The sequence below is a fragment of the Monodelphis domestica genome, chromosome 5 (genome assembly GCF_027887165.1).
Source record: "Monodelphis domestica isolate mMonDom1 chromosome 5, mMonDom1.pri, whole genome shotgun sequence".
Lineage (NCBI taxonomy): Eukaryota > Metazoa > Chordata > Mammalia > Didelphimorphia > Didelphidae > Monodelphis > Monodelphis domestica.
Window position 1 is genome coordinate 211,081,833 of NC_077231.1, and position 12,273 is coordinate 211,094,105.

At 35.6% G+C, this 12,273-nt stretch overlaps 1 protein-coding gene across 4 annotated transcripts in view; it reads right to left on the reverse strand.

Moving 5' to 3' along the window:
• PTN (pleiotrophin) overlaps positions 1-12,273 on the reverse strand; it is a 160,504-nt gene that overhangs the window by 23,430 nt on the left and 124,801 nt on the right. For 2 of the 4 annotated variants that reach the window (XM_056799741.1, XM_007504386.3), the window contains exons 2-4: positions 11,343-11,458; positions 10,633-10,806; positions 8,670-8,828 (exon numbers count right to left, since the gene is read on the reverse strand). In XM_056799741.1, the coding sequence (XP_056655719.1) occupies positions 8,670-8,828; positions 10,633-10,806; positions 11,343-11,457 (448 nt within the window). In that variant the 5' untranslated portion in view covers position 11,458. Of the gene's footprint in view, positions 1-8,669; positions 8,832-10,632; positions 10,807-11,342; positions 11,459-12,273 lie in introns of all 4 variants that reach the window. The other 2 variants (XM_056799740.1, XM_001374397.4) reach the window with 1 other exon arrangement.

A 12,273-nucleotide genomic window follows, 5' to 3' on the forward strand; every position in this document is an offset into this window, starting at 1 on the left:
TAAAAATTACACAGGCATTGACCTAACTTTCTAATACAATGTAAGGGAACCAAAATGCATACAAATTAATATTTTGTCCTACAAGGTAGAATGTGATAGACAAAGAAAAAAATCTGGTATAATATACTGAATCCAGTTCAATTTAATAATCACATGATGTGTTCAGTTTGAAGATTTTTAGAAAAGAAATATTTTAGAAAATACACTAAGAAATGAATGCATTTACAAAACAGGGTCACAAGGATGATGAGAGAACTGAATGAAAGGCATTTCATAGAAGGATGGATTAAAAATCAGCAAATCAAGTCAATGGACATTTATTAACTAGGTACTGTGTACTTGGCAATGTTAGCCCACATAAAAGAAGATAAGATATTTAAGTTATAAATGAGAGAAACATGATGGAGTTGATGCAGAATTGATCTTCAAATGAGAAAAAAAAACTGAAATCATTCTCTACTTTTGACATGTCCTGTTTATGTGACTCTGGAGAAGCCCCCACTCATCTGGGCAGAAGGTAACTATGATCATAAATTGCAGAGAAGGTGCCCATCTGCATTCATCAAATGAGCTTATTACTCATGTGGAATATTCCTATATCAATGAAGTTGATGAACCAATCTCTATCACACAGGTCAAAACAGGACAATGCTTTGAAGTTACATAGAAAAAGATTTTGACTTAATATAATTAAAACATGTGGAAGTAGAGATCACACACTGCCATAGGAAGGAAAAAAAACATTTATTTGGTGCCTACTATATCTCAAACATGGTGCTAAGAATTTTAATATATTGTCTTATTTGAGCTTTATAACTCTATGAGGTAGGTTCTATTATTCTGGCACCCCCTTTTATAGTTGAGAGAATAGAATCAAACAGAGGTTCAGTGACTTGCCCAGGGTCACACAGATATTAAGTATCTGAAGTGGAATTTGAACTTAGGTATTCTTGACTTCAAGCCCAACACTCTACTGTGTAATCCATCTGATGTTAATAATAAGGCAATATGAAGTTAATGAACATATATAACCAAAGAATATGAATAGAATGTGCTTTCTAAAGGAAGCAAGATATTTTTTGAGGGGATGATTTAGCCTAAAAGTGAATAATACAATTGAATTCCTATCTCTGTTCTTATGAAGCCAAAATTTCCCTCAATCCAACAGCTAATGAGTTTGATCAATGTTCTATGACACAACTTTCCTTAATACTAATTACTGCATAATCATATGTGTGTATAGCTAATGAGGCTCAGAGTCTGGAATTTACCACGGAAGATCAAGGCAGGCTACAAGGCAGATACATAAGCCCCATAGACATGGGCAGTTTCTGGTTCTTGCAACTGTCTCAACAATTAGAACCAAGACTTCTTTAATAAGGATGAGAGAACATGGCATCCTAAAGAGTCTTCAAAGTGAGTTTTTCACTTTCCAGCAAATGGCATGTTGTTTTTTTAACCATGTGTGATCATGAGTGCAATTCAGACACAGGCTAAAAGTAAAACCCGAAAAACTGGTAAAACTTGTCAAGAAGAAACTTTAGGATTGGCATAAGAAAAAACATCCAACATGACTCCCAAAAAAGGAGAATAGCTACCTCAGGAAGTAACATGATCTCTTTATTAGAGATTTTCAAGCAGAGTATTGATAAATATTTGTTAGACATATTATAGTGAATCTTCATCCTTGTGAATTATGAGCTATAAACTAAATGACCCTTAAGGTTCCATCTCACTTTCAGATTTTGTGATTCTATAAAGTTATATGTAAGTTATTGGTCTTTCTGTTTGGATGGAGTTTCCGTACTGGAAGATCTATCTCCAGATGAAATCATAGGTCTAAGTCTTCCACCCCCAACACACACACACACACACACACACACACACACACACACACACACACACACACACAAATATACCAACAAGCACACATAAATAGAAATATACCAAAGAATGATCTCAGATTTGCCTACAATATAGTCAGTTGGAAACCACCTCCATGACAAAGGAATGAATTTATGACCAACATAATATATATATGAATATAAATTTATAACACACTCTTATAAGGTACCTTCATTGAATCCCCCTTGAGATAAATGATTCACTAATTAGAAAGTGCCAAAGCTTGGATTTCAGCTTAGAGTTCCTTATTCCAAGTCTAATATTCTCGACCTACAGGCCTCTCTGTGAGGAAAGTGCTTTGGGAGGTTTGATGCACCACTATGACCTCAGAAGTCTGATGCAAATATCAGAATATGCTTACTTGTTTGGAAAAGAAAACATGAATATAAGAAAGCCAATTGAAATATATATTATGCAAATAGAGAGATTTTAGTCTTCCTTTCCATGCATAATTCCTCAAAATTAACTTAATTCTCAAGCAAAAAAGAGAAAAAATAATTTCCACAGAACAAAAGGATTGATATAGGACAGAGATAGCAAAACTTTTTGAGACCAAGTACCACACCCTGCTACTCAGAGACCTAGTGCTGAGACCAACCCCCTCTCCACCTTGCCCTCACTACCCTTACCCTAGAGAGTGTGAATCTTAAAAATTCTCAGACCCTACTTCATAAGGTTTGGTTAAGACCATTCCCCATTTAAACAATGAAGGAATTTAGATCAGGAATGTAAGACCTCTACTCCCCCCCTACTTAAGCCTGCTTTAGGAGAAGAAACTCCTTGCTGAACAAGGAAAAATACTTAAACCCATACCTATAGTAAGGCAAAAGTTCTTAAGCTGTGCCTATTTTTAGATCTAATACAAAAGGGTGCTAAGTACCTATAAAGGTCAGGCAACTTGTGAATTTACAAGGAGCAAAAAGGTGAGAAACTTACTCAGAGGTTTTTTAAGTGTGAATTTAATCAAAAGTTCAAGCCTTCTTGGGTGTGAATTAAGAATGGTCTGTCCTATGGAAAATGTCTACTGTGATTGGTAGATGTGAGAATTTAGGGGAAGTGACATAGGAGAAAATTCCCTTTAAAAGGAGAGGAGAAACTGAGGGCAAGACGACTCTGGCTGGAACTCCCTCTGAGGAGACTCTGAGTCTCAGAGATTCTCTTTCTGGAGATGGCAGGTGGCCAAAACTGAACTGGTGTCTCTCTGAACACTAGAATCTTTGCTTGGACAAATCTTGTGGTGAGTGGATAAAAGACTGACTGATCTTTCTCTTAGGGCTTGGGCCTGGGTTGGCCAGGGCCGGCCTGGGCCGGCCTATCTTTTTCTCATTATTTTCCTTTTCTCTCTCTCTCCCTTTCATTAATTCCTCATTTGTATTAATTAAAATCTCTATAAAACCCAGCTGACGGGTATATTTAATAATTGGAATCTTTCCCTGGAGACCACTTGATATTTGATTTAAAAAATAGACACTGTCTTGAAACCATATTTTCTGCGATCACAATTTAACAAAACACTCTTTTAACTGCCACAGTTTATGTCTTCCACTATTTTAATTATTACAATAGGGAAGGAAGGAAGCATCCCCATTGGGCTGCTAGGCGGTGGACGATGTGAAAAAATGTCATCAGGTTATGGTTGAGAGAGGGAAGGGAGCTGCTTTTCCCAAGTCCCTCTGCCTTTCTCGTAACAAAGTTTGGGGGGGGGGGATGTGCCCACAGAGAGCTCTTTTTGTGCCATAGGTTCACCATCACTGGTATAGGATAAAGGATTAAAGCATCAGAAGACTCCTTTTCCCTAGTTGAGGCAGAGACATTGTTCTAGTCTTAATACAATTCTATTCAGCTCAATAAAGATTAAATGGGTGCTAGAAGTATGTTAGATATTGTGAAGAATACAACAGAAATATGAGACAATTCCTACTCCCATGAAGACTATCTAACTAGAGAGTTGGTACTTACCAGAATTGGATGTTTTAAGAAACACATAAGATAGCATCTAATAGTCAAAATGCCAAATAGAATAAAATCCTACAATTTAGCTCTGTAGGATTGATGCTAAGTCTTCAGGTGTTCTGGAAGAGGAGCAATTATTGATAGAGTTCTGAAGCAAGACTATAAGAAGGTAGAATGTAAAATGAATTCTGTAGAAATATATTAATTTAGAAAGAGAGAGTGGAGAAGTAAGGGCACCAGAGGCAGGAAAAGAGTAAAAAGTAATGTGGTAGGTGGTATACAGGTCCCCTCAGCACTGTAGTCTAGGGAGAAAAGGCAGAAAGCATATCAAGGACTTTGTCAAAACATAAAAGTAGAATGAAAAAGGAAAGAAGAGAAAATATCTTGTGGAGTTGAAATGAACAAGAAAACACAGAGATGCTGAACCAGTTATTTCTATCAGAACAAGAAAGAGAAACCTGAGCAAGCCCAGAAATGAGTGTCATCCTCTGACAGAGAAGAGTAAAATGTTCCCTGAGAAAGCCCCATCCTGTCTCTTTTGTCAGTTGAAAGAGAAACAATCATCAATCTAACCACAGTGGCCAGGGAGGGGAGTAGCATGTGAGGGCTCATCTGCAGGAATTTCTGCCCATCATAGCCTGGCAAAAATGCTTGTCTCCTTCACATTGTCAGCATAGCTTCAAGAGGCTTTGAGTGTTCCCAGGTTGCCAGATATCAGCTAAGCTGGGCTACTGTGCACATTCCTATAGGATGTCAAAGTACAGGTAATGCAAGCAGAAGCCAGTGATACTCTTCTGTTGTTTTTTTTTTTTTCAAAGACTTAAGAAAAGACACCCCTTGATGAAGAGAGAACATCAGCCATCACTTTTATGATCCCTTATTGTTATTTAAGAGCGTGTCCACAAGATGTTATGTCCCATAAACAACTGGAGAGACACAGCCCCCTGAACTCAAATACTTGCTATTCATTTGATCTTTCCAGTTGGAAAGTCAGACAAAAGAGGGAACTTGGTAAAGTTCCAGAAAGAGTAATGAAAATGGTAGAGCTTTTAAAAATATTAGATTTGAGTGGAAATTAAAGAATATTGGAATAGTTTTTTTTTAATACTACCACCCCAAAAGCTCAGTCTCTATGTCTATGCTCTACTTATTTTTTAAAGTAATTGCTTTGTTTTTACACCAACTAGACATTCATCTCCATTTTTCTACAGATAGTCATCTCTTATAATAATGAGCAAAATGAAAAAAGCAAAATTCAGCCAAGCCAATGAATATATATATAAAAGCCAACTTGGCATGTAGTTTTCCTTATCCATAGACTCCCAATTCATTAAATTGGGAAGGGGGCTTCTACTCTACTTATGAAAGGTTTAATAGCAATAAAATTATTTCCTATTCTCTGCTGTTATGAACAGAGTTAGTTTTCATTAGCTACTAGATATGTTGATTGAGAAATGGTTTTGTGGCCATCAATCCTTTTCAAACAGGCCTCACACAGACACAAGTAAAAAGAAGGTACACATGTAGTACTTTGACATGCATAGAAGTACAAGGTCATGGAATTATTGAATTGTAAGAAACCTTAGAGGTGACCCAGTTCAACTGCTTATGCTTAAAAGATGAAGAAATTAAGATCCAGAATAGTTCAAAGACTTCCCCTATATTAGATACTGTGAGAGAGTCCAGTGGCAGAGTCAAGACCAGAATCCTAATTTTTGTGAAAAGACACCAAACTCTGAAATAGTTTCAGAGAGAAGTTTATTAGGCCATTTTGTAGAGGAGAGCTGAACAAGAAAAGGAGGAGCTCTCTCTACCCAAATTCTATAAGATTTACTTTATATTGGACTTTGGCAAAAGTTTCCTATTCCAGAACTCCACTAATTTCAGGTATGCAGTTAAGCAATTTTGCCAAGAGGGCAGGCAGCCTGAGAGCAAAGTGATTGATATAGAAGTAACTCAATGAGCTACTTCATCAGTGACTCATACATCATAAGTAACTCAAAATAGAAGCTTGGTGAGAACCCCTCAAGAGGTTCTGAATGTGGAAATTCAAAAAAGAATGTTTTAGATGGATCTGGGCCTGGGGAAATTGGAAATTCTTTATAGCTATCTCTGGCATGGTTAGAATTACTGTCATCAAACTATATAACCTTTAATCAAATAAGGTTGGATTTTTAAACCACTATAACAAAATTTCTCAAATAGTACAATAAATCATTTTTGCCAAAATCCATGGAGGCTTTCCTAGTTCATTACCCTTAAAGTCAAGCCTGAAAGTTCAACCAGGTTATTCTGATATTTAAATTCTAAGGGTTTTACAACCAAATTATTTTTATGCCACAAGAAAATCCATGAAGAAGAATTTGTGTCCAGGTTTGATTTAGTTTTTACTTGAATATTGATGAGAATAAGGAAAAATATATATTGAAAAAAATTAAGTTAATCCTAAGGTTAAAAAAGAAGAAAGCAAAGACTTGTTTTCATCCATTTCATTCACAGATATGAGAATATCATAAACACTCACAATGTATCTTTACTATCTTTCATGTTAGACTTCTATTTAATCTTAGAAACATCTGGCTCAGTTGGGAAATCTGTTTGATGCCCATGAAGTAAATCATCTGAGACACTACACTGTCTCTACTCCTAGTATAAATTATTCCCCGTACTTTGTGCCTCATGCTGTAACAGAATTCATTAGTAAGCTCAATTGATTAGGAGAAAAATGAGCATCTACTATTAACAAGCATCTGTGACAAAGAAAGTAGAGTTATTTTATGAGCTCAGAAAACTGACTATGAAATTGGTAACTGCACTGTTATATGTATTTGGAGATGCCACAGTACCCTCTCCTGTCTCTTTCAAGTATAACCAATAAAACTTTATAAACTCTCGGACTAATTCAGTACAGTTACTCTAATTAAAAACTTCTGTATGTCCATCAAAAGATTTTGAAAATGACCAAAATATGCTAATTTGAAAGATTGTTTGCCTACAAAATGGTAGCCTGAACCAAAATCATTTGTGTTATACCTTTATGCCCTTTAATGGTCAAAAAGTGCCTTCTTTGAAATTTACAGGAAAAAAAAGAAAAATGGAAATATTCAGCAGTCCATTCAAACTAGAGATCTCACTTCATTGAGTCTCTACCCTAAAATTCTCTTTTTAACTAGATTTCCTCTTTCCCATCCACAGACCCATTGGATTATAATCTTTCTTTCTCTCATCTGCCTCTCATCTATTCACTCTCCCCCAGTCATCAAATCCTCATCTTCTCTAACTTAATAATTTTCAGAGTTTATTCACCATCTAACATCTGCCAACACAATCACTGGTCCTCTCAATGGGAATATGTTGATTTATAAATTCTCTTAATGCCTATCACAACACGATACACATAGCAGATGCTTGTTGCGTGAATCACAATTATTTTCATACAAGCCTAGAAAAGCAACAAAGTAGCCCTTTTAACATTTAGTAACAAAAAGTGATAACACTTAAAAAGTAAAGATAAGGGGGGAAGCTGAGTGGCTCAGTGGATTGAGAACCAGGCATAGAGACAGGAGGTCCTGGGTTCAAATCAGGTCTCAGACACTTCTCAGCTATTTGACCCTGGGCAAGTCACTTAACCCCCACTGCCTAGCCCTTACCACTCTTCTGCCTTGGAGGCCATACACAGTATTGACTCCAAGATGGAAGGTAAGGATTTTAAAAAAAAAGTAAAGATAAGCTATATTTCACTATCACTTTTCCTTTGGCATCTTTCTAAAAATCTGTTTCTTACATTTTATATATTCCAGGCAATGAATAGTCTTGTTTTCTTTAAATACATTTGACTTTTAATTGTGACATGTAGTTTATTTTTTTTAATGCTCACTGTAAGACAGACACACATAAGTTTATCAGGAGTGATCTGAGGTTCAAAATACCAATTTCAAAATTCCTCAACCACTATATATGTAACATATATATATATATACATATATATATATAGTAACATATATAAACAAGTAAAGCCATCATTTGTCTAGAATGTTCAAAATTGATGAAATCTAGGTGGGAAACAGCATGAATTTGGCAAACCCACCTGGAGAAAATGAGTTCAGGGTGTAAAATACTCTATTAGTGGACAGTAGTCATAATATTGAAAGTTTTGGTTTGTTTAATTTTTCAGCACAGAGATGTTTTTGGCTTTGTTTTTGCAATAATTATTTGCAAAATCCTATACAATCATTTTTTAGGAGCTGCTTGTGATGGAATACCATAATCTGAGAAGAGTTAAAAGGATGGATAATGTCAAGGGTATTTTGTGTCATGGGTATAAACAGGTTGATAATTGTTATCAACATCTTACATATCACAAGTGATGGAGCAGAGATTATTGAGGATGATTATTAGAGAAGCAAGTGCATTAATTATTTTCAATCAACAGGCCATTTGGATAGTCCACATGGGACTTTATTAAACCCTACAGTGTTAAAGAGAGACCTTTAGTATGTTATGTATCTGTCTTCTATGAAGGATTCATATAAACTTCTAAGTATAAATACATTTATAAATATGCCAATATTGTCTACTATGACTAAAAATATGTAGACAAGAATCACAAAGGATAAAGAAGCCTAAGGAGTTTTCATCTGCATGAGATTGTCATCTGAGCAGTCAACAACATCTATAGTTTGGAATTTCTCCAGCACTTTCTTTAAGTAAGAAGATTCCTAAGACTTCTAACTCTTCTAGATTTTTAAAGATTCATATTGTATGGAATTCCAATAAATACAGAAGGATATATTGTCATAGTCAGAATCTACCTTGTGGTTTGGGTTTGGTAAGTTTCCCACATGGCTTGGAAATGGTGACAGTCTTCTGACAGTCAGCATTATGAAGAGCTCTCTTCAGGTTTCCTGTTCGTGTCTTCAAGGCAGTGTTTGCATCACATTCTCCCCAGGCCTGGAACTGGTATTTGCACTCTGCTAAAAACAGGAAAGGAACCCAAAAGACATTTCAGAATGGACTTACTATAACAGAGTAGAGAAATAAAGAAATATTTCAGATTTCTAACAGAAAGTCTGTAGGTCTCTTCTTAAGGAATTAAAATACAAAGATGGTTCACCTTTCTCTACCAAGTATACCTCTCCCTTGTGCTCAATGTCAATAAATCACAAATTGTATACTACATTTTCATTATTAAGGGTTAGCAGGCCTCATTTGGAAGAGATTTGATATCATACATTATAGAAGGGCCCAGAGAGAAAAATCGTTTGATCTTATGTCTCTGCTAAGAAGGACTCCAGATTTTGGAGGTAGAGAGGAACCATTGACTAGGAGTTCAACATTAAAGTTAGGGACATAAGGACTGGGAAATTCAGCCTAATGGAAAAGAGAGGAGAGAGTACGAATACCAATGGATATTGAAGACTGAGAAAAGCCATTCAAAGTTGGTGGATAGAATCAGATGTAATTTTTTTTTGTTTAGCAATTAACTTTCAAAAGTAAATAAATATTAAAGCTAAATATATAAAAAAGGAAAGGGAAAGGAAGAAAAAAGGAAAAGAGAAAAGCATGAAAGGGCCAATGAGAAATGCAAGAAGAAAGGGTAAATGAAAAGTAAAAAGAAGGAAAGAATGGCACAAAACAGGATCAAATCATCACACAGAAATGCACACTTGCATACACACATACTTTTTGGTGTACCTGTTTACAAATGGAAATATGAGTCTACCTCAACTAATAAAAGATTTTTGATTGCCTTACATGTAACATTTATGATATGTTTTAAAAGAAACACTGGTCTGACAGAGGTGACAAAGATGAAAATAGTTCCTGGTGTAAGGGGCTGTGGAAAGATAGGTATGCTAAAATACCATTACTGTACCTATAAAGTGGTCCAAATAACTCTGGAATTCTGTTTGAACTTATGTTTTAAAAAATGATTAAAATGCAACCAGTGGTGCCAAGATCTTACTTCTATAACATGACCATTAGGAATACAAAGATGGAAAGGCCCCAAATATAGTGTATTTTTTTTGTTTGTTTTTTTTTGTTTTGTTTTGTTGTTGTGGCAAAGCACTGAAAACAAAGTAAGTACCCATTGATTAGGCAAAGTCAAAAATATTATTATATGATTATAATGGAATGTTACCTTGCCATAAGATATAAACATATAAAGAATACAGAGAAACATAGGAAGATATGTGAATTGAGGCATAGTGAAGTTATATATATGATAACTAGTATAACAAATACAATAAACAAAAAATGAAACTATACATTATTTTGTTATGTTGTCCCTAAAGGAAAAAAATTAAAAAAAATGCATACTCTTCCTTTAATGGAAGAGGTTGGGGATTGTAAATGTTAGATGTCACCAACATTTACCAAATACAATCAGTGTGTTGGCTTGTTTAAGTGCATTTTTTCTTTTCTAAATTATTGCTAAAAAGGTGTTTTTTTTTCCTAGTTGGGGGAGAAGCAAGAGAAGTACATTCAGAAATGCTTGTGATATAAAAACAACATGTATCAAAAATTAACTTAATACAATGAATTACTGTATCATTAAAGAAGCTCTACAAAAAAGGTTAAAGAGATGAATGGGAAAATACTCAAATTCTTCTCTAGTGTGGGAGGAGGAAGTAAGAGAGATAATGTAGAACTTCAATGAAACAAATAAACAAATTAATTAAAATATATTAAAATGTTCAATTGCTTATAAAAAAGAAGTAAAATAGAAAATTCAATAGTGGAAGAAAATGAAAAAGTTATATTTGTATTTACCTCCAAATTGTTTCTTCCAGTTGCATGGGATCTTACATCTTTGGGTCTTCATGGTTTGTTTGCATTCCGCACCAGTCCGAGTGCCCTCCCGGGTACCCAGTCCACAATCCCCACTGGTTGGGACACACACACTCCACTGCCATTCTCCACAGTCTGATTTCTTCACCTTTTTTTCTGAAAACATCAGAAAGGAAATAAACAGCAGTCAAGGCAAGCTTCTTCCAGCACAAAGCTCAAGTAACTTCCTGACCCTCTGCAATGTGTCATAAAAAGGTATATTGGGTGGGGAGTGGTCAATATTTAGAGATCCAAAGAAGTTAATAAGAAAGTACCTGCAGTCAGTTAATTGTCAGAGTCAAGTTATCTCCCTTTTTCTAGGATTCAGTTTTATCTGCAAAATATCATGATTTACTTGAAAGAGCATTTGTTCTACTGTCAAGGAACCTGAATTCAAATCCTGGCTCTTAATGCCTGTGTGGATTTGTGCAAATCATCCCATTATTCTGCATCTTGGTTTCCTCATCTCAGAAAGAGATTAGACTGGAAGACCTCTAAAATCTCTTCAACACTACACCTTTGCTCTTACTTGATATAGGGTTATAGCAAAAGGGACTGTTGTTCCCTGTCCTTTTGTGATGTGAAAAGTCCTTGGAAATAGAGACTGGAGGAGGAGGCTAGCTCCATCAGAACCAAGGAACTCTTTTACTTGCCTGGTTTCTCTTTCTTGCCAGCTTCAGCAATGTCCACAGCTGCCAAAATGAAAATGAATGCCAGGAAGGCAGCTGCAAATTTTCGACGCTGCTGTTGCTGCTGTTGTGGCTGCATTCTGGAGATTAACAAAGAAATAAGAACAAAGCAGTGTCAAGTTAAGTCAGACAGGAGAGCTGATTGAACTCCATGATGAAAGAATCTCACTCTCCATTTCTAGACTATTAGATCCCAGCCAGATCGGTATTAATTATATTTGCCCAATTTTCATCTTTTTTCTCTTTCAGAGCTAGTGAACCAAGAGCTCTTCTGCAATCAGCTAAGTATTCTCTTGCAGAATGTAATAGACTTCTTCCACATGATGATGGACTAAAAAGCATTCAGAGATTGTAGAGGTGCTAATGGGAGAGGCTTTCTCCCTGTGACTTGCTTGCTCTCATGCTAGTTCATTGCCATAGAAGTCAATTCAATTCAATATTCATTGTTTAGCTAATTGTATGTTCAAGGTGATATACTAGACATTAGAAATACAAAGAGAAAAAGTCAAAGTGTTCCAGCCCTTAAGAAGCTTACATTCTACTGGAAGAAACACCAAGATTTCAATGACATCCACTCTAGCTGGCATTTTGTGGGCCCCTTTGTACAGTCATGTCTCCTTCTGTATACTAAACAAGACAACAGTGTGATCAGGAGACACTGTATCCCATGCTAAATTAGCATCTACATGATGTCATCCATAGTACATTGAATTCAGACTTAAAGAATAAAATCTACACTTACTCCCTGTAAGAGCTTGGGTAATCTAAAGTTACCTGGATTTGATTATAAAATGGGGTTATTGTTATTGTTGTTTTGTGTCTGACTCTTCATGACCCATTTGGAGTTTTATTGGCAAAGATTGTAGAGTGGTTTGCCATTCCCTTGTCCAGTTCA